At 42.5% G+C, this 27,049-nt stretch overlaps 1 protein-coding gene across 3 annotated transcripts in view; it reads left to right on the top strand.

Moving 5' to 3' along the window:
* The window catches only part of trc (Serine/threonine-protein kinase tricornered), a 262,213-nt gene that overhangs the window by 13,889 nt on the left and 221,275 nt on the right, over positions 1-27,049 (top strand). Inside the window, exons 1-2 of one of the 3 annotated variants that reach the window (XM_071687186.1) lie at positions 20,432-20,593; positions 23,599-23,972. The exons of 1 other annotated variant lie outside the window; for it this stretch is intronic. In XM_071687186.1, coding sequence (XP_071543287.1) covers positions 23,858-23,972 — 115 coding nt within the window. In that variant the 5' untranslated portion in view covers positions 20,432-20,593; positions 23,599-23,857. Of the gene's footprint in view, positions 1-20,431; positions 20,594-23,598; positions 23,973-27,049 lie in introns of those variants that run through there. One more of the 3 variants, XM_071687185.1, reaches the window with a different exon arrangement.

Here is a 27,049-nt window from a genome sequence, read left to right as displayed (position 1 = left end):
AGTGTGGTTGAGAGAGCAGAAGAGGGTGTTTTGAAATGGTTTGGTCACATGGAGAGAATGAGTGAGGAAAGATTGACAAAGAGGATATATGTGTCAGAGGTGGAGGGAACGAGGAGAAGTGGGAGACCAAATTGGAGGTGGAAAGATGGAGTGAAAAAGATTCTGAGTGATCGGGGCCTGAACATGAAAGAGGGTGAAAAGCGTGCAAGGAATAGAGTGAATTGGAACGATGTGGTGTACCGGGGTTGACGTGCTGTCAATGGATTGAACCAGGGCATGTGAAGCGTCTGGGAAAGTTTTGTGGGGCCTGGATGTGGAAAGGGAGCTGTGGTTTTGATGCATTATTGATGCATGGCAGCAAGAGACTGAGTGTGAACGAATGTGGCCTTTGTTGTCTTTTCCTAGCGCTACCTCGCGCACATGCTGGGAAGGGGGTTGTCATTTCATGGGTGGCGGGGTGGCGACGGGAATGAAAAAGGGCAGACTATAGATTATGTACATGTGTATATATGTATGTCTGTATATATATATATATATATATATATATATATATATATATATATATATATATATATATATATATATATATATGTTGAGATGTATAGATATGTATATGTGCGTGTATGGACGTGTATGTATATACATGTGTATGTGGGTGGGTTGGGCCATTTTTTCGTCTGTTTCCTTGCGCTACCTCGCTAACGCGGGAGACAGCGACAAAGTGTAATGAATAAATAAATAAATTATATATATATATATATATATATATATATATATATATATATATATATATATATATATATATATATATATATATATATATTGTACATATTCGACATTTCCCGCGTTAGCGAGGTAGCATCAAGAACAGATGATTGAGCTTCTGAGGAAAAAATCCTCGCGTCCCCCTCTGCTCCATTTGGAAAAGTAAAACAGGATGAGAGGATTTGTAGCACCCAGCTCCCACCCCTTTTAGTCGCCTACGACACGCAGGGAATACGTAGGCAGTATTCTTTCTCCTTAATCCCCGAAGAATATATATATATATATATATATATATATATATATATATATATATATATATATATATATATATATATATATATTGGAAAGGATCACAATTTTGCGTGTGATCAAGTATATTCCTATGAGTCCACAGGGAAAATGAAACAAGTTCCCAAGTGCACTTTCGTGTAATAATCATATGTGATGTGATTATCACATGAAAGTGCACTTGGGAACTTAGTGTTTCATTTTCCCCGTGGACTCATAAATTAACACCAAGGTTAATAAAAGGGAAAAAAGACACAAGGAAAATTATTTACGAATTTGGAGGTAGTGAAGTACATTTTGAAATGTACCATGTCATAGTGTTTTGGGGGAAAATAACATTAGAGGGTAGAGAGCTATAAAACTTTGAGGTCTAGGGTAAGTTATCAAAACGGCCCACCCTTGAGTTGCCAATGGCCACAGAGTAATCATGTGGCGCAGCAGCTTTTCTAGTACTGGGTAGTGTAGCTATTGGTACAAGTAGCCAGCTCTCAGGTGCAAAAACCTAAGTAATTCCTAAGGAGGAGGGAAAGTGAGCTAACACTGAACCCTAAGGCAAGTGGATCAAGTTTTGAAGTTAGCCTGGGAGAGTTTATAACTTTTGTAACTATAGAGAGGTGAGCTCGTGGAGGGTGACCTGTGCCGTAATCCCTTCACCTGTTTCTTAATTAATTTTGTCTGCCTCGCCAAGTTTCTGTTGATATATTCAGGTTTTCCCTATCTTTACTCAGTCCTGATGATGTAAATACACAAAAGCGCTTGACACCGTATTTTCCGTTTCTTTTGGTTTTACGTGCATTGTTTGTAAACTAGCTAGTTGTGTACTTTTTGCACACACACACACACACACACACACACACACACACACACACACACACACATATATATATATATATATATATATATATATATATATATATATATATATATATATATATATATATATATATATATATAACAGAGAAGGTGGCCAAGTGAGGATATTCCCTCAAAGGCCCAGTCCTCTGTTCTTAACGCTACCTCGCTAATGTGGGAAAGCTGTGTAGGTATGTATATTTGCGTGTGTGGGCGTATGTATATACATGTGTATGGGGGTGGGTTGGGCCATTTCTTTTGTATGTTTCCTTGCGCTACCTCGCAAGCGCGGGAAACAGCGACAAAGCAAAAAAAAAAAAAAAAAATATATATATATATATATATATATATATATATATATATATATATATATATATTATCCCTGGGGATAGGGGAGAAAGAACACTTCCCACGTATTCCCTGTGTGTCTTAGAAGACGAATAAAAGGGAAGGGAGCGGGTGGCTGGAAATCCTCCCCCTCTCGTTTTTTTCTTTTTTTTAATTTTCCAAAAGAAGGAACAGAGAAGGGGGCCAGGTGAAGATATTCCCTCAAAGGCCCAGTCCTCTGTTCTTAACGCAACCTCGCTAATGCGGGAAAGGGCGAATAGTACAAAAGAAAAAAAGAAATATATATATATATATATATATATATATATATATATATATATATATATATATATATATATATATATAAAATTCTCTCTCTCTCTCTCTCTCTCTCTCTCTCTCTCTCTCTCTCTCTCTCTCTCTCTCGTTAGATGAATGTTAAAGTTTGAAATGGTTTTCGAGCGCACGCCAGGGTCGCCAACGGTCGTTAAGAGCTTGAGGCAAGTCGGCATCAGCTGCAGAGAGTAAGGGAATATCTCCAACCCGGAGGATGGGAAACGATCATATCCTTAGCCAATTTGTGATACTTTAGTGAGAATGCTTCGTTCGCCTTTTTGATGGGTGTATTTATGTAAACCCTCAAATTTATAGGTGAGCTCACTTGTATATGATTCATGGCGTTCGACCTTTGGCGATTTGAACCCCCACGAAGGGTTCATGCGAAAGATTGGAGAGTTGAACCTTTTTTGTTTTAAGAAGAAAGTCTTGGAGGAACATGAGTTTGAGCGGGAAGATATTCTAATCCCAGGTTACGTTTAAATTTACTTTGAACTTGCCCGAGCGGTGTTACGAGTCTCTGGGGCGACATTTGTATAGTTTACCGCGTAAAAGGTTTGCTGGAGATGCAGAACGTGATTATGGAGTGGGCGAGGGCCATGACCGTGGTTAGTTTTTGATAAGTTTGAACCACACCGGTGAAGGGATTGTTTTATGGTGATTGTTACGAAATAGGATTTATAGTTTGTTTTATGGTGATTGTTACAGGATAAGATTTATAGTTTGTTTTATGGTGATTGTTACAAGATAAGATTTATAGTTTGTTTTATGGTGATTGTTATGAGATAGGATGTATAGTTTGTTTTATGGTGATTGTAACGAAACAGGATTTATAGGTTTTGACACTTTTTTCGTGTCCCAACTGGAGTTAAAATCAGTCACTGCTTCGGTAATATATCTGTAGCGATGTATCTCCTGTTCTGTCAAGTTAGGGGTTTGGGGTGGCATTACCGGTAAGGGATGAAGAATAAGGGTACAAGTTAGGGATATGGATATGGCCCACTGATTATATAGGGGCACTAATGAGGGGTTACACAAGCCCCAACCTGTCATGGGTTTGGGCTAGGACTGCCAGTGACGGGGGTGTGTTGTAAGTTATGTGGTAACGCTGTCTTTCCGATCAGGGTTGTGGGCGAGAGCTGACTGCGAGAGGTGTCGGTTCTTGCCATGTAGTAGCCTGGGTCATGTCGCCTTGAGTCAAAAGCTACGCTGACGGAACCGTTCCTGAGGCCTAAGGATATCATGTGCGAAGAGGAACAACATCTTTTTAAGGGGAAATGACGTTGAATTGATCCAGGGATTAAAGATATAGGAAGGTGGGAGGTCACCTAGATTGACCGGTGAGAGATGAGGGCGGGGGAGGGAAGAGAGTAACATGAAGAGGGACGGGGATGGGAAAGAATAGATCGGAAAGATAAGAACGGTGGTTATGTTCAGACACCAAGCGGAGAGAAAGCAAAGGTTTACGATTGTGAAGAAATAATATAATGCACCGTGGTAGGAGAAGACTTGACACAAGACGAGAAAAGGAAATGGGTAGTGAAAGAGTGATGGTTAGAGAAGGCTTTTTTTTTTTTTATTGTGGCAGAAGATATTATGGTAGGATGAATGAGAAAAATGAAGGAATGCGTAAAGAGGATCAAAGTCAAGATAAGAAAGAAGGAAGTGTAATGGAGCCTGGGCCATAAGAAGGAAGGAAGTGTAATGGAGCCTGGGCCAAGGATGAGGTCAGGTGGCATAAGAGGTGTCATTAGTAGGGCAGGAAGGTGGGCTGGTGGCGTGTAGAACCCTGCAGTCTGCTGCCTTTGGTCCCTGGGGAGTGCGGTGGTGTGTGTCTGTGTGTGTGTGTGTGTGTGTGCACAGTCTGTAGCGGTACTTGGCGTCTGGAGACGGCCGCGAGGGACGTGGCTACGTGATCCAGCCACACTCGCTGCTGCAGGCCGCGGACAGAGCCCTGCAAGCAGGGTGGAGGAGCAGCTGACATAGGGTGGTGATTATACTCTAGAAGGCCATGAAACGAATTGTAGTAGATGCTCAACGATCCCAGACGTGGGAGCACGACGGTCGAAGGCCAAGCTATCGTACCCAGGGGTCGTGCCGCTTTAGAGTGAAGTAAAGGCAAAGATTATATTACGTTTCGTAGTGCTGAATTGCCAGCTTCATAGTTGATAATCACCATAAGCTAAGAGAGTTTGTGGGGAAAATAACGGAGAAAGGCACTGATGAGGTCAGGACATTAGGACAGAAGCATAGCAAGAAGTAGAACAGTTTGTGGCTGTGCTGTATTTTGATTTGACTTGAGTGTGACTTGAGGTGTAAATGGGCGTCGGAATTATTGTATTTTTTTATGTTAATATAGTATATTATCCCTGGGGATAGGCGAGAAAGAATATATGGCACGTATTCTGTGCGTGTCGTAGAAGGTGATTAAAAGGATTGGGAGCGGGGGCCTGGAAATCCTCCCCACCTATTTTACTTTACCAAAAGAAGGAACAGAGACGCGGGCCATATATATATACACCCGAGGCTGACCCAGGTACCCATTCTGTCGACCATTTCTTAAGGGGTGGATGAAGTTTCTGGTCCCGTTCCTGGGCGGTGGCTTTAAACTAAATTACAGCACTTCAGGGATAGCTTTTAGCGGTCATTGTGTGTGTGTGTGTGTGTGTGTGTGTGAGAGAGAGAGAGAGAGAGAGAGAGAGAGAGAGAGAGAGAGAGAGAGAGAGAGAGAGAGAGAGTATGATTCACTGTGTGAGACAAGAAATATATGAGTGGGTGATGAGACGCAATCCCTCTTCTCCTCCTCAAAAAAAAAAAAAAAAAAAAAAAAGCCATATTTAATGTCGTATTCCTGCCAACAGAAGATCTTGTGTTTGTCCTCTTTTTACTCGCATGTTGATGTGTGTAACTGGTGTGTGGTGATGAACACTTAGGCCGGATTGTTGAGAGTGTGGCAGTGAGGTTACCAAGTGGTTGGTGTCGTGAGCTGGGTGGTGCTGGTGTGAGAATTTAAATGCCCTCACCGGGGCCATCTTAACGCCACACACACACACACACACACACACACACATATATATATATATATATATATATATATATATATATATATATATATATATATATATGGGGTTAGGGGAGAAAGAATACTTCCCACGTATTCCCTGCGTGTCGTAGAAGGCGGCTAAAAGGGAAGGGAGCGGGGAGTTGGAAATCCTCTCCTCTCGTTTTTTTTCAATTTTCCAAAAGAAGGAACAGAGAAGAGGGCCAGGTGAGGATATTCCCTCAAAGGCCCAGTCCTCTGTTCTTAATGCTACCTCGCTATCGCGGGAAATGGCGAATAGTATATATATATATATATATATATATATATATATATATATATATATATATATATGTGGAACTGTGTGAAAGAGTGTACAGAAATGAGCAACAGACTGACGTGGGTAGAAATGCAAGCGTATCACGAGAGGTTGGTGATTTGTTTATGCGCCGGCAAGCGAAACGAATAAGGAAGAGAGTAGAGTGTTTCAGGAGGAGCTGAGTGAGTGTGTCGGTAGTTCTGATGCGAGAGATCGGGTATTAGTGATTGGTGATTTGAATGCGAGATGGGACAATGAGGCAAGCAAGTATATGATTGGGAGTCGGGGCGGGGCGAAGTGGGGTATGAGGTACTCAGTGATGTGAATGAAAATGGAGATCAACGTGTGTTGCGTGCTGGCGACGGATTGATGGTTGGGAATATTTTGTTTGGAAAGAGAGACGTAGATGAGTATATAAGGTAGAGGCACAGGAGAAACGAGAGGCAAAGACGAGTTGCTGTGTCTACAGGAGAGACAGATATGCTACCATCAGAACGGAAAAAAATGAAGGAAAGTTGAAGCGACAGTAGTTGTTAGTTAGAGACTCATCAGTAGATGATGAGGAGAGGTTATCGCACTTCCTTTGAATAGAGGAACTCTTTACCTCACGAATAATATACTTGCACTGATTACGTACAGTGATCAGTGCTGAATGGGAGTAGCAAGAAGGCCTCAAGACCCAGTTTCTGCCCACCTCTCTATCGAAAATTTCTCATCTTTCTCCTTCGACGGTTATGTCATAACACGACTTAACTCCATGAACATATTCGGTACTACTGTAACAACCACTCTGTCGTAGAAACCCCACATTAAGGAGATTGCTAAGCATGCCCCTGAGAAACTGGGAGTCCTATTTAGATGTCGAAATTTTTTTCCTTCCTAAATGTTGCTCAGTTTATCCAAAAGACTGATCCGTCCTTGTATGGAGTACTCCCCTCACGTCGGGGGTGCTTCTAGCTTGAAGGAGGCGAGTCGAAAGCAGTCCAACTTATCAACTTTCCCAGGCTAATTTCAAAACTTAACCCACTTTTCCTACGCTGCAGTATTGGTTCACTTATATATATATATATATATATATATATATATATATATATATATATATATATATATATATATATATATATATATAAACGTGAGTGAGTAGGGGAGAGGGGTAAGCACTCATCTGAAAGGGGCAAATGGTGGAAAAGGAAATGATATTGGTGGGAAGAGGGTGGTGAAAATGAGTAAGTTTGGAGGAGAGGCTAGTGTAAAGAGATACCAGGAGTGATAAGTGAAAGTTGGCAGAAGCTGAGAGTGAATGAACCCAGGGGAATGGTAGTTTTTTTTTTTTTTTTTTTGGGGGGGGGAGCAATGCTGACAATAAACATGTGCGAGAAAAGTGTGTGGCATACGGGAGGAGGAAATGGGAACATCGGTGAAGAAAGCAAATGTAGTGGAGGTAGCAGTCAGAAATAAGGTGAAGAGTAGATGGAGTGAGAATACTTTGAAGGATTGTTGCATGTGTTTGATAACTGGGCCGCAGATGTGGTATGTTTGGGTTGGGTATGTATGCAAAGTTAGAGAGTCAAGGCAAGTGGTTTGGTGAAAAAAAGAAGTGGCGAAAGCCTTGCGTGAGATGAAGTGTGGCAAGGCGGCAGGAAGGGACGGTATTGCAGTTGATTTCTCAAGAAAGATGGTGACTGACTTTATTATTCATTGGTTAGTTATGGTACTTAAAATATTCATGACATGGTGCGGTGGCTTAGCATTAGCAAAATGGGTGTTTAGTGCCTCTGTATAAAGGCAAGGGGGCCAAAAGTGAATGTTCAAATTGCAGAGGTATAAGTTTGTTGAGTATACCTGTTAAGTTGTGTGAGAGAGTGGTGACTGAGGATGGTGGCATGCACAGATCTTCAGATTGAAGAGGAATAATTTGGTTTCGGGAGTGGTAAAGGATGTGTGGATCAGATGTTTGCTTTGAAATTTTTGTATTAGAAATACTCAGAAAAACAGTGATTTTTATGTGATGTCGGTGGTTCTAGAGAAAACGCATGATGATGGGAAGATTTTACTAGTATGTGATGTGGGAGGAAAGTTGCTACAAGTAGTGATGTTTTTTTTATCAGAGAGTAAGGCGTTGGTGCTGGTGATCTGGGTAGTGCCGGAGAGTGGGCTGGTTGATGGGCTGACAGGTGTTGAAGTGAAGTGGTTGGTGTTGATGTGAGCTGGTTGGTGCTGGAGTTAGTGGGCTGGTGTTTATGTGAGTTGGTTGGTGTTAGAGTGAGCGGGTTGGTGTTACTGTGAGCTGGTTGATGAGAGCGTGAGCTGGTTGATGTTGAGATGGTTGGTGCTGGTGCGAGCTGGTCTGTACATGTGATTGTCATTTGTGTTACGAGGAGAGAGTTGTACACTCGTGTTGCCCCGTCTCATATATATGTGTATTGTCTTCCCTCCAATGCATATGTATGCATAACGTACACCCCCAGCCCGAGCCAGGTGGTGTGAGGTGGGTGGTGGTAGATTGAGCTGTTTAGTGTAGCAGTGAGCCTGGCAGTGATAGTGTGAGGTGGCTGGTGGTGATGTGAGCTGGATGATGGTGACGTGAGCTGCTTGACAGTGCCGGTTATCTTGACTGGCTGTAATCCTTGTGATAATGGTGTTGGTGGGGCCGGCCTGGACGTCGTAGTATCAACACATTAAAAGAATATAGGCGTGGTCTCGGGCGTGGGCTTAGTGACGTCACAATCCCTCGGACGAGGCCTCCCCGGACCTCCGAGGGGGGGGGAGCTTTCAGCCTGCACAGTAAACAAAGAGCCTGGACTATTACCCACGCTTTAGGAAGCCATTTTTACATTGCACGAAAGAAAATAATGATAATTTTGATAATGATAATGACAAGAATAATGATAATGATGTCGATTATGATGCTGATAATGGAGAGTATTTCATGTAAACATCTCGGCTTGCTAACTGCAAATGGTGTGGAGGTGTCTTGGAGGGAAGCTAAAGATTTTGCGAGACGTGTCCCCATTTTTATTATTACCAGGGTCGCGTTCAGACCTCGCTCTTTGGTGGCCTCGAGTGTAGCCTTGACGTGTGATGATGTATTCTGACTTGACGACGACCACTTCATGTTGCTGGCTTGTCCATATCAAAGGCTCGTAACTCCTCACTGTCATTTTAGGATGTAGCATGTGAAGACCTCATTTCTTGACTGCGGGATCCCGGTATAGCCTAGTACGGTCACAGAATAACCGAACGGTGTAGGTTTGTAAATGTTTGTGTGTGTGTGTGTGTGTGTGTGTCTTTGTGTTTTGGTAGGTAAGTGGTTGAGGATGAGAGTTATTAAGGGGAATGTTTTACTTAAGTAAGGGAAACAGGGCTTGATGTAGTGATAGTCATACTTATGATATCCGTCGGGAGAGTACCATCCCTCACAATACGAACCTGCCACGTCCATTGTGGATAATGGAGGTGATGTTTCCTGGACTGCTTGGCTGTGTTGGCCCAACCAACCTCCCTCCGATGTTATCTGTGTTAACTGTGCCGCCATAACGGTGTGTCGCCAAGGCCGGCCTTCTCTTTATACAGTGTACCTGTTGGCGCGGAGGTCTGCATATGTAGCGGACCTGCCTGAACCATATGTATTGTTCGTCTGATGTTTGTCGCTGACTAGAATTTAAGGGAATCCTTGACCACGTTAGTACCATTCTTTGGTGTGATAGGCTGAGTGTTGGTCTGACCCAAGGGTCATAAAAGTCTTCTAAAAGGGTTAGAAATCCTCAAGATATGAATCATGGTTACGTAAAGTATGTGTTAGAAATGCTCGTTATGTAAGTCTTGACGTATGAGTACGATATGAGGTTTGGAAGTATTTCAGTATGTGAGTTATGCTTGTTAAGTGCAATATAAGGTTTAGAAATATTCAGTATGAGATTCGTGCTTGATAAGCACAATATGAGGGTTAGAAATATTCAGCATGTGATGTTATCATGGATAAGTACAATATAAGGGTTCGAAATATTCATTTTGTGAGTCATAACTGATAAGAACAATACAAGGGTTTGAAATATTTGGTATGTAAGCCATGACAGTTAAGCCCAGTATATGGAATAGTACCTCTAGCTGTTAACTCAAACACCGAGAGCTGATATGAAGACTTTGCAGAGAGCAATTTGTTTGCTTCATACAATGTCCAGAACATAATTAGTCAAGTAAATGATGAGACTTATTTTCTGTCGTACAGTTACCTGCAGATAGCTGCTGTTTCTTGTCTAGGTTGTATTGGGAAAGTCTTGTAAGGAACTGTACAAGTTGAAATTTTACCGCTCTGACCCCTTTAACTGAGTCCTGTTGCTTTGACATATACCATTTTCAATGTCTTTGAATCCCTCCTCGACACCTGTATCATTAAACACCTCGAAAGTATCAGTCTTCTCTTTGATCAACGGTATGGTTTCCGTAAGGCGAGATCCACTACTGGTGATATTCTTTGCTATCTTACTAATGTTTGGTCATCATCCCAGAAACATTCTGGGGAGTCGTATGTAGTCGCCCTTGACATACCTAAGGCTTTTGACAGGGGGTGGCATCGGGGTCTCATCTCTTAAGCCCCCTTTCTTTTGGCTTCCCTCCCTCACTTTGTTCCATCATATCTAGCTTTCTGCTTGGCCGACCTATCTCTGTGGTTGTGGGTGGATCAGCCTGCCTCCTTTTCTCCATCAACAGCGGTATCCCTCAAGGCTCTGTCCTGTCTCCTACACTTTTTCTCCTTTTTTTTTTTTAAGAATGTTCTCCACAAATAATCTAGTGCACTCATACGCTGATGACTCAACACGGCATTCATCCACATCCTTCAATTCTGCCCCCTCTCTTTCACTCGGGCTGTATCTCGCCTTGACACAGCTTCCTCAATAAACTCAGACTTGGACAGGATCTCTCAGTGGGGTAGACAAAATCCTGTTAAGTCTAACGCCTCCAAAACCCAATTTCTACCCATCTCTATCGAAAACTGCTCACAACTCTCGTCTCTCCTTTGACGGTTCTGTAATTCCACCCCTTGACTCAGTGAACATACTTGGTATTACTGTAACATCCATTTTTTCTTGGAAACCCCTACATTACGGGAATGGCTAAGCCTGGCTCTAAGTAACTGGGTGTCCTGTTTAGATGTCGAAAATTCTTCTCTTCTGAACAGCAGCTCCTTTTATACAAGGCATTGATTCTTCCTTGTATGGAGTACTACTTTCACATTTGGGATGGTTCTAGATCTGTATGCTTGCTTGATAGACTTGAGTGGAAAGCGATCCGACTGTCCCAGGCAAACTTCCAAACTTGACCCTCTCTTGCCCTACGCTGCAATGCTGGACCACTTTCCCCCTTCTATAGGTATTAGTTAGGTTTCTGCTTTCGAGAGGTGGCTGCTTGTGTGCCCCCACCTCTAGGTAGACCACGCAATACCCGGCAAGCTGCTGTGTCACATGATTATTGTGTTGCCATCGGCAACTCGAGGGTGGGCCGTTTTGATACCTCCTTCTTTCCTTACACGTAGAATCTTTGGAACTCTATCTTCTCTTGTTTTTTTTCCCTAGAACCATGACCTGGCACACTTCAAAAGACAGGTCTTTCACTTTTCTCAAAATTCGTCAATACTTTCCGTTCTATTTTTCCGTTCCAGGATTCTTTTTGTATTTCATTTAAGACCAGGCCTTGATGTGGACTTTAGTTCGTGACCAGAGCCTTCAACATAAAAAAAAAACATTTTTTATCTTAGTAATTATGATTTCTATATTATTATTATTATTATTATTATTATTATTATTATTATTATTATTATTATTATTATGTGTTGCGTTGTGGTTGTTGAAAGCTTCCATGTGGTACTTAATGAGTCTTGGTGAAGCGTTTTCTACTCTGGCGTGACTTGTGTAATTATTTCGCATGTAGTTTGAAGGTTGACTCGACTATTTCATGTGCAGTGATATGAAAGTGTCCTCCGTTTATACTTCTGTAGTTTAATGAAAGTGTTTATTGTTCTGTGCTTTGAATATTTCATACACAGTGGTTACTTGTGCTCTGTGTAGCGCGATCGGGATGGTTAGGGTAAGTATGGTAGGTGTTAGCTAGGTTACAACAATAAAAAAAAACTACCGGGATTACGCTATTCGTTCTTTTTGGCAAACTGGCATCGTGTAAAACGCATGGCGTGATATCCACTTTTTTTTCTTATGATCGCGCACCACTGCCTTGACTTCTCACTTTATGAGCATTATTTAATGTAATGTCTTTGGTGTGAGACAATAGTTTGAACCTTAATAAATTTTTACGTCTTTGGCGTTACTAAGGAAAGTGTGTGTGCAGATTATCCAACCATTACGTAAGTAAAGTATGTATATATCATTGCAGTAGCTTAGAGATTCTGTAGGTGTGATAGGATTTTATAAAGATGTCTTCATGGTTTAGTTTGATATGGTGTACAATAGTCCTTATACTTTGTTGCGAGCCTTGGGAAAGATATGCATTGTTTTGCATGGCCAGTATTGAATAGATGTTCTTTGTGTAGTGGTATATGACTTTCGAATAGGTACCTACTACCATAATGGCGGGAGGATCGAGTGTGTACCTTCTGTTGTAGTGGTGTGAGTATTGACAAGGTACCCCATGTGCAGTGATGTGCGTATGGAGAAGGTACCCCCATGCGTATTGGTATAATTGGTATGGTCTCAGTCGTATGTCTTGTGCTAGGGTGTGGGTAATTCCCCTGTGATTTAGGTAAGTTTACTAAGTTATTGCTCTCGCTCTGTTGGTAGTATTGTGCCGACTGTCCCCTGTACACCGGGATGTGGAGCATGAGATGGAGTTTGTGTATTTTGCAAAACACTCTTTTCAGCGTGGTGTGATTTGATTAATGCATACTTATGTTTTTAGGGTTATTATCACCTTGGAGTAAGATAACCGGGTTGCGTATATCGTGAACAGCATTTAGTGCTGGATGGTTGTGATAGTGAGGGATACAGTGGTCTGTCTGCAAGGTCAGGCTGTGACGAGCAGCTGGGAGCCGTAGACCATCACCAACACCAGGTGTTTGTTGGGACACATGTGCTCCCTCCCACGCACCACTGCCACACACCAGTTTACACCACGCTTTATCCTTGTTTTCACCTTCTTAGCTCCCTTTTACCACGACGGTGTGACCCTTAGGTGTGGTGGCATAGGGTCATGTCAGAGGTCAGGTAATTAAAGCCAAGGGTCAGTTAGTACTGTACTGTCGTGCTCAGGGGTCGTTTCGCCGTACTCAAGGGTCACACCGTATTCAAAGAGGACTTTTAGTGGGGAAGTAAGAAACTGGAAGTCTTGTGTAGATGTCGAAATTCGTATGTACTTGATCAATTTATCTGTTTGGATCGCCTGAAGCTTCGCCTCTTCTCCAGCCCTCTCCGTGTCTCTTAGGTTAGGTTTACATTAGGTTAGGTTAGGTTTACAATAGGTTAGGTTTGTGTCCTAACCGAACCCAACTCAGCGTAACCTCACTTCTCTTAGAGGTAGACGTCCAGGTGATCCGTCCTTTTATATGAAGGATTGAATCCGTCCTAATTAGGAGTACTGCTCTCACATCTGGGATGGTTCTAGCCTTCCGTCCTTACTAGATAGAGTTAGCTCTAAAGCGGTCCGACTTGACAGTTCTTCCAACTGACCAACTTACCCAACGCTGCCGTATTGGTTCGCCTTCCTGCTTCTGTGGGTATTACTTTGTTTCTTGTTCTGGAGAGCTGACCGCTAATGTTCCCCCACCTCTAGCTAAGACCACATATTACTGGGCTAGCTGCTGCGTGCCGTAATTACTTTGTGGCTGTTGGCAGGGATGGGCCGTGCAGGCTAACTACTGTCAACTTGCACTTCAGAGGTTTATAACTGTCTATCCACGCTCGTCTTAACGACTGTGACCTACCCCCCCCCCCCCCTTTTTTTTTTTAAAGTTTTCACTTCCTCCAAAATTCTTAAAAGATGATTTTCCTGGTTTGTTCTTTCTTTCTTCCCCTGGTTTGTTCTTTCTTCCTCTCGTTGACTCGCATATGGAATAAACGCGCGGCCTTGATGTATATGGAGACTGTGGTTGTAATCTGACGGTGAGAACGGTGACAAGAGTTATTGTCACAGGAAGTCGTTGGTAAAGGTGGTGTGTGGCAGTGTTGTCCGGCTGGTGTGGTGATGACGTTGTCAGGAGAGTGGTGGCACGCGTCGGTGACACCAGTTGTTGTTAAGGGCTTGTGCGAGGCGTGAGGAACCAGCGGGGTTGGTGTTATTGTGTAGATTAAGTGGCGTTTGGCTTAACAGATTCCTTCCTGCCTCAAGACACAGGATAAACGAACACATGTAACAACACTAATGGTGGGAATTTATTTCTTTGGTGGTGGTGTTTACTATGATATACTGCAGGTTTGATACTTTCCATGAACTTATTAACCGAGGCAAACGATGGTGAGCATTAGAATAATGGAGGCATCAAATTAAACCATCTGCGAGCAAGAGAATGGGAGCATCAAATTAAACTGTTTGTGAGTAGTGGAGTGAAGGCATCAGTTCAAACTGTTTGTGAGAAACTGAACGGAGGCGTCAAATGAAACTGTTTGTGAGTAGTGGAGTGAAGGCATCAGTTCAAACTGTTTGTGAGAAACCGAATGGAGGCGTCGAATTAAATTTAACTGTTTGGGAGCGAACTAACCACCACCACCACCAGCGCAGCGCTGTTCCAGACAGTCACGTACGTACAACACTGGTAGTTATGCCGTTGTGAGGTAGAGGGCCTCACGTCAGGCTCGTGGTCAAACTGAATTGGTCTGATATCGTAACGGAACAGAAAGGTCACTCTAAATTGGTCTGAGATACGGAACAGTTTGTTCACACTAGATTGGTCTGAGATACGGACAGGTCACACTAAATTGGTCTGAGATACAGAACAGTTAGGTCACAGTAAATCGGTCTGAGATACAGAACAGTTAGGTCACAATAAATCGGTCTGAGATACAAAACAGTTAGGTCACAATAAATCGGTCTGAGATACAAAACAGTTAGGTCACAATAAATCGGTCTGAGATACAAAACAGTTAGGTCACACTAGATTGGTCTGAGATACAGAACAGTCAGGTCCCGCTGATTCTTTGCTGAAAGTTCACGGCGGTGCTGCTGATCTCCAGACTCTGCCGCAAAACTGGAATCATTGTTAAGAATGAAGAGAACAGGTGAAGATCGAAGTGGTCCATCGCTTTGTCCAGGCGCAGAGGCAAGATAATGAGTCTGTACTGTTGGACTCGGTGATGGGTGTCCACTCAGGGAACGCATTGATTTATACTGTATGTGGATTGCTTCCCACTCACCTTCGTCCCCCTTTTTCCTGTGCGTTCACGACGGTCGCTACTGTTGGGCCGTGGCAGGTGTCGTATTGTTGTCTGTCGGGTTCTCGTGCCTTTGAAAATATGCATTTCTTAGGTTACAGCGGTTCTCACAGGCCCGTGAATTGTTACGCCGTGTTTAGACACTTGAACACAACGCTATGATCCTCGAGCACGACGGTACGACCCAGTACAAGTCCTTCAGCACGACGTTCCTACCGTTTACCACGACGCAACGACCCTTGAGGACGACTGCACGACAGAGAGCCAGGCCTTTCACTGGACTCTGAAGGTTTAAGTCAGGTTTCACGTCATTGTATCTGTAAGGGTCATACCGACATGCTAAGGGAATTAAAGGGGCTGGAGACGAGTGTGTGTGTGTGTGTGTGTGTGTGTGTGTGTGTGTGTGTGTGTGTGTGTGTGTGTGTGTGTGTAAATTGATAGATAAATAAATGTGTGTGTTATCGCTGTAGAGGCATAAATGTTTTACTTAAACATACCGATACAAGAAGACATGGATTTATGTTCACTATGGGAAAAGTTGATGAGGAGAAAAAAGTTTAGCACTGAATATCGGAAACCGTTGTTCTTTAAAGGGTGATAGGATGCATTTTGCCACCCTTTTAAGATGAGAGGCGGAACTGTCGATGAAGCTGTATAGACGCTTGTACTCACCAGATTAAGATATTGCTGTGTTCTCATATCACTGGTCAAGGCGACCGAAATTTCCATCTCAGCAATCATGCAAAGACAATGCACACAGTCGGCAGTGAGTGGCAAATGACAGAACTACAGGGCATGATTGATGTCACTCAGACGTATTTCTCTAAAGTGCAGATGGCAGGTTTGCATTATAATTTGCTCATGGACTTTCCTGGATGGTCTGGTGGAAGTCTACAATAAACATTCATTTCCTGTCTGGGAGAGAGACGGGAATATATGAAATATAGTTTCATAACACATAAATTGCGGAAAGAGAAGACGTTAGAAACACATAAGGCCCGGAAGAGTGTTTGTGAAGTACCTTTAAGTATTAGAAATAAGGACCACCAGTTGGGAAATAGAGTTACTTGGAATATCAGTAAGATGTTCCTAATCTGTCAGAAGAATATCAACAATTTGTTCCTAATTAGTCAAAAGAATATTGACAAGTTCCTCATTAGTCAGAAGAATATCAACAAGTTTCTGATTAGTCAGAATATCAACAAGTTGTTCCTAATTAGTCAAAAGAATATCAAGTTCCTAAATAGTCAGAATATCAACAAGTTTCTAATTAGAAGAATATCAACAAGTTTCTAATTAGTCAGAATATCAACAAGTTCCTAATTAGTCAAAAGAATATCAAGTTCCTAAATAGAATATCAACAAGTTTCTAATTAGTCAGAAGAATATCAACAAGTTGTTCCTAATTAGTCAGAAGAATATCAACAAGTTTCTAATTAGTCAGAGGAATATCAACAAGTTGTTCCTAATTAGGCAGAAGAATATCAACAATTTGTTCCTAATTAGTCAGAAGAATATCAACAAGTTTCTAATTAGTCAGAGGAATATCAACAAGTTTCTAATTAGTCAGAGGAGGCTGGCGAGAGAGATGTTCGTCATCTTTCGGGTTAGGCTTTTTTTTTGTATCATTTTTAACGAGTTCAGGTTCAGTTTGTAACGGGTCATCCATAGAGTACGTAACGTATAGTGTGACTGGATTTTGCAGACCACTGGGCGCGGACTGACTGTTGAACATTTTACAGAACCTTCGCAGAAAACATGAAATACCTCTCCAGACCCCTCCTGCTCTTCCCCTTTAACATGTCGGTCTTACACAGACCGTCACAGTACAAAAAGCTTCAAATCAAAACCCCATGTAATTGTCACCAAAGACGAGTGTTACATTTGTTGTAATATATAAACGAAGTATCAGTTACCAAAGGAGTGTAAAAAGTGAGACTCTCTCTCTCTCTCTCTCTCTCTCTCTCTCTCTCTCTCTCTCTCTCTCTCTCTCTCTCTCTCTCTATATATATATATATATATATATATATATATATATATATATATATATATATATATTACATTTGTAAGGAACATGAATAACGCCATCAGACAAATTGATTTGCAATGTATTGGTAAAGAGTAGCTCTACCCTGCCAAGTAATAGCTGGTGGTTAACAATTCATAAGTACAAGAAATACAATGGAAGTTAGAGAAATGATTATATCTCTCGATTTAATTTCAAGGAGGAATTTGAAACTATAGAATTTCAATGCCCAAAGAGTTACAAAGTTTCGAAGATTCTTGGCAAGATACGGGCATGCTTGGCTTTGTTGTCTTTTTGTTTCCATCAATAAGCCATGCCTGGAAAGTCTGAGCGACCAGTTAACACGCTGAGCGCTTCGTGATCCGTACTCATCCCCGTAAGGAACAGTGTATATCACTGGTCTCACCAGTTATGTTTGTTTAAGTAAGTATATTTTTTTGCGCTCTCGAACGCAACCCCTTTGAATGCCACGGCTTGGCCCTTCAGTATAATCGCCCGTATCCTTAAGCTTCAGGTAAAAAGGCCAGGCCATCGTACTCAAGGGTTGTACCGTCGTGAACAGATGGGCTGTATGAGCAGTGTTTGGTATCTTAGATATGCTGACTGTCAGTTGAGTGTATAACTGGTTTTGATGAATAGTGTGTGAAGCATAGTCTGTTTATACGTCATATGAAAGATCTATTTTTAGGTGAATCTAAACATGTGCTCATATCTGTCATTAGTTTAATTGCCACATTTCTACTTATAGCTACAATCTTTCTCTGCAAAGGTTTCGTCTAATGTTCTTGCTGGAGTGAACCAAGACAAAGTAAAGATAATGATGATAAATCGAATACGAATAAGAAATTGTTGAATATTAATGTATGAGGACTAAATGGATGGTGAGTATTGGAGACTTACCAATTCGGTGAGACATGGTGATCGAGTTAGGTCATGTAGTCTGTTTCGTTAAGGATGGTTGCTTCACCAATATATATAGTAGATGTTACGGGTGTGCACCGTAGTTTATTTAGGCTGGGCCTCAAGTACTGAGGTCTTGCAGTAAGATTACAGGCTTGATAGTGGGTGTTGAGTGTTTTAGTAGGTGTTGAAGGTTGTAGTCATTGTTGATAGTGGGTGTTGAAGGTTGTAGTCATTGTTGATAGTGGGTGTTGAGTGTTTTAGTAGGTGTTGAAGGTTGTAGTCATTGTTGATAGTGGGTGTTGAGTGCTGTAGTGGGTGTTGAAGGTTGTAGTGATTGTTGATAGTGGGTGTTGAGTGTTGTAGTAGGTGTTGAAGGTTGTAGTATTGTTGATAGTGGGTGTTGAAGGTTGTAGTCATTGTTGATAGTGGGTGTTGAAGGTTGTAGTCATTGTTGATAGTGGGTGTTGAGTGTTTTAGTAGGTGTTGAAGGTTGTAGTCATTGTTGATAGTGGGTGTTGAGTGTTGTAGTGGGTGTTGAAGGTTGTAGTCATTGTTGATAGTGGGTGTTGAGTGTTTTAGTAGGTGTTGAAGGTTGTAGTCATTGTTGATAGTGGGTGTTGAGTGCTGTAGTGGGTGTTGAAGGTTGTAGTGATTGTTGATAGTGGGTGTTGAGTGTTGTAGTAGGTGTTGAAGGTTGTAGTATTGTTGATAGTGGGTGTTGAAGGTTGTAGTCATTGTTGATAGTGGGTGTTGAAGGTTGTAGTCATTGTTGATAGTGGGTGTTGAGGGTTGTGGTCATTGTTGATAGCGGGTTTTGAAGGTTATAGTAATTGTTGACATTATATGTTGAGGGTTGTAGCCTTGCAGAACAAGCTGTGTCATTATGAGTGTGTAATGCCGACGGTTGTCGCCAATCATTTTGTTTACAAGGCACGTGGTAAATGTGTGTGTGTGTGTGTGTGTCTGTTGGTGGCTGATGACAATTGTAGCCAATACTCGCCAGCAATACCAACAGTAATAAAACTGTTTGTCCATGAAATTCTCAACAAGCCTAATTAGGCTAGATGATGGATAGAAGGACTTGAAAGAACTGTAGTCTCCTCTGTAAAGCTGAATGTGGCTAGATAGGGTTTATAGATGATTTGATGAGAGTTGAAGAACAGATATTAAGCTAGGATTTAAACATTGACTATGTGATTTGAAGTCCTGGTGCCTTGCAGTCCTGAGGATAGACACAAGATAAATACTAGCATCAACTTGACTCTTAAGAGTACTGCGTTACAACCCCTTGGGTATAATGTCTTAACCTTTGACTTGATCCTTAAGGGTGAGGTGAGAGGCTTCACCGTTATACCCAGTGGTCGCAACGTCGTGCTTAAGTGTCGTACCATCGTGCTCGATGAGCAAATATGGATGCGTAGTTTAGTAGTTAAGAAAAAAGAAAAAAGGTTGAGGTGCCTTGCATGTGATGACTTAATTTCTGTTGGTATAGTTAAGCCGTTAAAGTTGATAGCTTAACCGTTATACGAAAGAGTGATGCTTGTTGCTGTAATTTTGTTGACTGAACTCCCCGTGTGATGAGCAGGTGAGAGTATGGACGCTCTTACTTGAATATCATGTGATAAATCCCAGTAGTGCTGTACTGGGGTCCTGCGAAACAAGATATTATGTAGATTGCAACAAACCAGTGATATCCGAGGAAGTGGCAATCTGAAAATGGAGGAGTATGAAGCAGGAAGGTGATTTCCACTCTTTTGACTTTGATTGCAAGGACTTCTGGCAGACCGAATTTGGTTAAGTTTACATTCATGACAAGCCATGACAAGGTGTGGTTTACATTCATGACGGAAGCCATGACAAGGTGTAGTTTACATTCATGACGGTAGCTACGACTAAGTTAAGTGTAAACGTTGCGTTGGAGGTTCTTGAACTTATTACGATAACCGTCTCATAGTATTAAGGGCTGATATATTCTATACCAAAGGTCGTATCGTCGTGCTTGAAGGTCGTACCGTCGTGCTGTTGGGGATGCTGAGTGGGCATTTTCTCCAGTAATGTACCTTGGCAGATAAGAGTTATCACTGGTGGAGGAGGGGAGGGTGGGCGTGCCTGTGGAGGGAGCCGTTTGGTGGTGGTGGTGGTTGTTGTCTCCTCGGGCCGCCAGTCAGCAGCCAACACCCGCTGTTTCCGTCCACAGGCACCACGTGTTCTCCCCGAGTGACGCTCTCTGTACACCCTTTCCCCCAAGGAACTGTTGCTCTGCAAAGCCCGGACGAGACATGAGATCTTTGTGAAGACTGCCGTAGAACAAGGCTCTTAGTGTTGAGATTAAAGATATGAGTGCATAATGGCAGCCACGTGAGGCAAGTCTAGAGCATGGTGGTCGCCGTCAGTATGTAGTAGTGTTGTGGTGTTCCTTCCTGTAGTGTGTTGCGACACGAGTCGTGCATCATTCCGCAGTGCCTTTGGTACTCCGTCAGAGGCCGCAGGAGGTTTACCAAAGGATCCATTAGATGGCTTAAACTCTATTGGTGGTCATTCCTTGTGCCGGAAGATGGACAACGGTGTGGGGGTCATCCCATCCCGGAAATGTGTTGTGTTTGTGCAAAGTATAACCACCCGGAGCACACACGCTCGGCCGCCTGGCCGTGTTGACCTTACATGCGTTCTAGGAACCTTAAAGAGGTGTTGAGATCACGAACGATCACTTCATGTGTCGTATTCAGATCATACTTTTAGCTTACAAAGCTACGTTAATTTTCCGGTGTTAATCTTACACCCCATTTGCATTTGTACAGCCAACTGGTGAAGTGTTTCGTTCGTGATGTCTATCTCTGGTGACTGTAGTAATGTTACAACCATGATAATTCTGTGGAGATAATGAATATTTCACTGGAGATAGTGAGTGGTGAGGGTTCCTTTTGGCTGTGTTGATGGCGACCAGTAATGGGTCATTTCACGTTCGTTTTAGCGAAGAATGAATGTTTCTCAGGGTTGACCTTCCAAGGTTGTAGGGCGTAGGTGTAGCAGATAGGGAGGGCTAGGAGAGCGGTGTAAGGGGAGAGTGTGAGGAGACGCACCAGGAAATGACGGTCATTGCGCACCTGTTGTCACGACCAGCACCGTGGATGGTGGTCCTTCGCACAGCACTGTGGAAGGAATTTTGATTAAAGCTGTGCGTCTTCTCGTGGGAGCCGCAGAGTCACGATGCTGAGGGTTATATCGTGGTGGTGTTGTCTTGATTGAGTTTTGAAGATGGAGAAAGTGCACAAGGCTGCACTGAACTCGGAAGTGTAATGATCATGCATATGCATCGGGAGTACATCAGTCTGTGAAACATTGGAGTTATTTTCCCGCTGTGTAGGAATAAGGTATAATGTCACGAAAGAAATGGAGGTAAGCTGGTGTCTCCACTGTAGAAGGTCGAGGTAGTGGTTGCAAGCATTTAGTACTGAATATCACTTGCCAGCTCTCATGGGTAAGGTAAAACGTGCGTCTGTGTTTCCGTCTTTCGATTTGCATATGATGGATGTGTCTTTCGTATGCCAGGAAACGATGCGGTGTTAGTTATATGTTGGAGGCGTGCCTCAGAGCTTGATGTACTTTGACTCTCAGGCCCTCTTTAGCATGGCCTGGGCCTCGAACGGTGGCTACCAACAGAAATGTAACCCATTTTTTCAGTGCTGTTGTTCAGTGGATTTAGCTACTGTGGCCAGGAAGCAACGACGAAAATGTCAAAAACATGTGATATCCTAAAACAAACGCAATATCTTTTTTTTTTCCGCTTTTATTTCGTCACATTTGGTAAATCGGCCATTAGGCATTACTAAGATCAGAAAGTCTTTTGACATGAAACTGTTGAAATTTGAAATATATATATTCATAAAGAAATAGAGAAGCTAGAAGTAGAGTTTCTTGTCGGAATTTAAAGTTTTCCTGCGGTTCATTGTTACATTAAACGATGCAGTGCACGTGTACGGGCGAGTCTCTTTATGTTTCATGGCAGAGCGCTTTGTTTATGCAGTTCGTGTCAGTTTAGTGTGGGTATTGATCGTAGGGTAGTGTTTTAATTAGAACTCTTTGTTCGTGTACCAGTACGCGCTGTTATCGTTGGTATTAATCTTTGTAGAGCGTCTCATAACTGAAATCTTTGTTTACTTGCCAGTTTTCAGCGTTGATGAAGATCTCCGTTTTCTTGGAGCTGTTGTTACATGTATGTCGCGAGTGAGAATTGAGACTAGCCTTGTCACACAACGCTTCCCTGTTACAAGAGTGTGGCTGTCCTGGGGTGTAGTGTGTCCCGGATTAACATTTTGTTTTCTTATGCGTCGGTAGCATGGATTTATACCTTCGTCAGTTGTCCTGTCTAATTGTGTATCGTCAGAGTGGGTTGAGCCTTGTTTCTTCATATTTCGACACTCGGTCACGTCGCAAGATCTCATCGAGACCAGGCCGTAAGTAGAAGACATACGTGAAGGCTAAAAAGATGATGGAGAAGTGAGGGATGAAGAGGAAAGATAATCTATTTTGGGGAAATGGAAAACCTCTTTCTTAGAAAGGGCGGTTGTCGTATCTCGCTGTTCAAAGTAAAAGTATGCCTTATCACCGAGTCTTGATCACTATTCAGAAGGCTTGGGTTGTAACACGTTACGTTGTTTAGTTTATCGGTGATAAATGTGAGTAATTGATGCGGGAGAATGATATTCATTAGGTCCTCGCTTAGAAAGAGGACGCCTTATAATAATCATCTTGTCCGTCTGTCTTTGTGTGTGTGTGTGTGTGTGTGTGTGGTGTGTGTGTCTGTGTGTGTGTGTTCGTCTTATTCCGCTCTCTCTTTTTTTGAACCAGTGAGGGGATTGGGGTCGTAGTTTTCTCATTGTTATCACCAGATGGTGTGTCATGACACCCCATGTCGTACCTTCAAGATCAAGGTCACAGCCGGGATCGGGGTATTTTCCATGTCCCCGTCAAGCCGTTGGAGGGAATGGGATGATACTTCGTACAAATACGACGCATCGCCACCAGGTGACGCTTCAGGGCCTGTGCCCACGGCCTTACCATCATGGTTCCTTGGTTGTGGATCTCATATTTTTCCCGTTTTTGTGAACGTGTGGAAGGGTTAGGATGATGCTCTGCCTAAGGCTTACCTGTTACCAGCTGATGTGTCGTGACCCACCCTCAGGCCCGGAAGGTTAAAAGCTCGTGCACTCAAGTCTCATTAGGTGTAGTTGATTGCCTCATTTCATCCAAAACTGGCATGACAGCATATTAAGTGTTGTCGCTTACTTACGACTTATATATGGAAATTACCCATAGGATACTGCATGTTGCATTTCAATAACTGAGGTCCAGTGATTATGTGTTTCAGTGGAACATCACAGTCATTATTATGTGTACAGAGATATTTTGTGCAACCCCCTCAAAGTGCAGTGAAGAAAGAGAGGAAATGGCGGATCCGTCAGTTGTAGTACCTATGACTGTTTCATATAGTTAGTATTGGCTTCAAGATATAGTGTTAACACAAGACGATGAATTGTAGTGATAAAGCTCTCGTGAAAATCTGGAAGCGCAGGAAAAATTACTGATTAGTTAGAGTGCGAGGCTATGTTGCTTAATGAGGAACTGAGATGGCGTTCAGTCTCCCCGGCAAGGAACGCTCGGCTGCTCCCAAGGGAAAGAAGGAGAGGTGGCCCTTCTGGTTCTTTTTTACCAGGAGAAAGAAGCGAGCTGCTGAGAAGAATGGTAAGTCTCTCTCTCTCTCTCTCTCTCTCTCTCTCTCTCTCTCTCTCTCTCTCTCTCTCTCTCTCTCTCTCTCTCTCTCTCTCTCTCTCTCATTACTGGAATAAGAGCGAGGAGTAGAGTAAGGAGTGCATCTAAACTCAAGAACTTTTGTCTTACCATATTTTAATGCCTATTTTAGTTACAAATATGTATTCTTAAGATTTTTTATTTTTTATTAAGTTCTTGTTACGGTGTTTTTTTTTTTTTTTCTTATTAGATGCCCATGAATATTAAATCATTCCTAAGACCCCGTATATATGCTCGAGGTTACACCATGAGAGAAAAGTCACCACCTGTGGCAAGGGTGTGTCACTGGGAATCTCGTCAAAGAACTCATTCCAAAGGAGTCCACATTTCCTTGCTACTGGATATATATATATATATATATATATATATATATATATTATATATATATATATATATATATATATATATATATATATATATATATCTCAAAGAACGGCCTCATTTGCTCACATCCATTCTCTAGCTGTCAAGTACAATGCACCAAAACCAGAGCCCCTTCTCAGCCAAGCCCCACAGACCTTTCCGTGATTTCCCCTAACCGCATCATGTTTCCTGATTCAGCCCATTGAGAGTGCGTCGCCCCCTATATATCACAATGCTTCAGTTCGCTCTGTCTCTTCTACGCCTCTCACCCTTCTGCATATTCAGACCCCGAGAACTTAAAACATCTTTTACGCCGTCCTTCCATCTCATTTTTGGTGTACTCCTCCTTACTCCCTCCACTTCTGACATATCCTCTTCGTTGGTTTTCATTCATGTGTCAAAACCAGTTCAGCACACTCGGTTCAGCTCTCTCAGTCGTACTAAGCTTACTACCAAACCTCTCTCTCTCTCTCTCTCTCTCTCTCTCTCTCTCTCTCTCTCTCTCTCTCTCTCTCTCTCTCTCTCTCTCTCTCTCTCTCTCTCCTACATTGTCATTCATCACACCATCAGTTTAACACTACCACTATCGTTGATTAGTTCTGTTCCATCATGTCCACGCTTCTCTGTTTTTCCATTAAGTGCCCACGTCTCGTGCTTTGGACTACTGTACCACGAAACATGCCCATTTCTGCCATCACAGACAGTGATATCTGTTTCCACACACTCTTCAGTGCACCCAGGGCCTTTGTCCCCTTCACCTCACTTCATTCATTTGGCATAGTTCCATCCGTAGTCAAGTCCACTCCCAGGTATCTGAAACATTCCAGTTTCTCTAGGTTGATTCAAACACGCACTCAAACCAACCTCTCTCCCATGCTAAACCTTATAACCTTACTTTTATGCACATTAACTTTCAACTTCCTCCTTTACACATTCTCCATACTCACACACCAGATTGAAGCACATGTTTTGGTGATATTAATAGCAGAATACGGAATTCGTAGATACGAGTAAAACATCGTGTTACATACGAATATAGTGCATATTGAACGCGCACTTTTCATACGACACATAATACCCTCAAACAGCAAGGATTCGAACCTGGACCTTTTGCGTGGCAGCGTTCCCAGCTACCACGCAAAAGGTCCAGGTTCGAATCCTTGCTGTTGGGAGGGTATTATGTGATCGTGTTGCATATTACATAATGTTCTTTGTACATTACAGTCTTGATACTTATACACTGAGTAACTTGGGATATACGGTTCACCCACCACTCATAGTACCTGATATGTTCCAGAAACCATTTAATGTAGGATCTCATCCAGTATAGACATACTATCATCAAGGGTAACTCAAGCTACGCTACACCAAGTCCATTAAGACAGTTCGGGTGATTCATTCCTAAGAGGTACAACATGGCCCTCTGTAAGTGTATTTGTTTCCTCCCGTTAGAGAGAGAATTGAAGTCACGGTTTCCAGTTCGGGTAGAGGGGGAGGAAGAATTGTGGAACCCCGTGGCTGGGAAAATATTGAAAGTGTTCTCTTGGGGCTTGTGGACACGACAATAACGGTTGCTGGATAGTCGAGGATGGCCACCTATATTGTTATTGCCACAGTTTATCGGTATAAGATTCCCTGGTACTTATAGAAGTTATAATTTCATGACCTGTTGAGTGTCATTGAATCTGTTCGAGCCAATGTGGTTGTTTAGATGTTTTAGGAAGGTTTTTTGTGACCAGTAATTCAAAACGCTTGTGGAGCTCCTGCATTTTGATTATGTTACAGGGATTTACAACGGGATATTTCAGATGCCAGAGGAATGTTTTTGGATCAGATGAAGAGGATAGACTTTGTGTATAGAGATGTGAATGCAGACGGTGGGGTTAATGAGTTAACGCTGTGTGTACAGTGAAAACGTGAAAAACACTTGCTAAAGTATGGGAGTTTATGTTTCAGATACTTAGCCCATGTTGGAGATGTGTATGGGAGATTTGAGGAGCTTCATGGAACTGACGCACCCGTGGTATGTTAATTGAGTTAGTTAATAGATGTTAGGGATACAGAACACCTCGAGGGGGTTGACAGACTCCCATGTTGTTATCCTACGTGTCAGTAACAATGATTTTTTTTTTTTTCACCATCAGACTCTAGCACCAGCAGCTACTTTGGTTTGATCCGATCACTGTACCACCGTTCCGTTGCTTATCTTCAGGGTGTGATAGTATATCGTCATAATCTCATATTATCTTCTCGCGTTCTTTGTTGCCATATCTCATTCCTGAGTACTTCTTTAATGTATTTCGTAATTAACTAACTACAGGGTTAGGGGGAGACTGTGTATTGCGTGGGTGAGCACACTTGCCTAGCGACGATTGATGTAGTTTACGCAGGCGTCTCGTGTCATTCTAGCGTTACTGCTAAGACTGATCATTAATGTTCCATATGAATCGCGAGTCATCATTGTGTAAAGCCGTTGGTTACGCCTGGCCGGGCCAACTGCACACACCTGTGATGGTGTAAATACCTGCTGGACTTCCCACTGTCTTAATGTTTCGGTAATGGAAGTTGGGGGGAGTTCCCCAGAAGCCTAGCCACGTTATGGCATTACCTCAAAATGTTATTTTCCTTGAGTGTAACTCTTAGTTGCT

Source organism: Panulirus ornatus, chromosome 43, assembly GCF_036320965.1.
Source record: "Panulirus ornatus isolate Po-2019 chromosome 43, ASM3632096v1, whole genome shotgun sequence".
NCBI lineage: Eukaryota > Metazoa > Arthropoda > Malacostraca > Decapoda > Palinuridae > Panulirus > Panulirus ornatus.
This window is presented reverse-complemented; position numbering and strand designations above follow the sequence as displayed.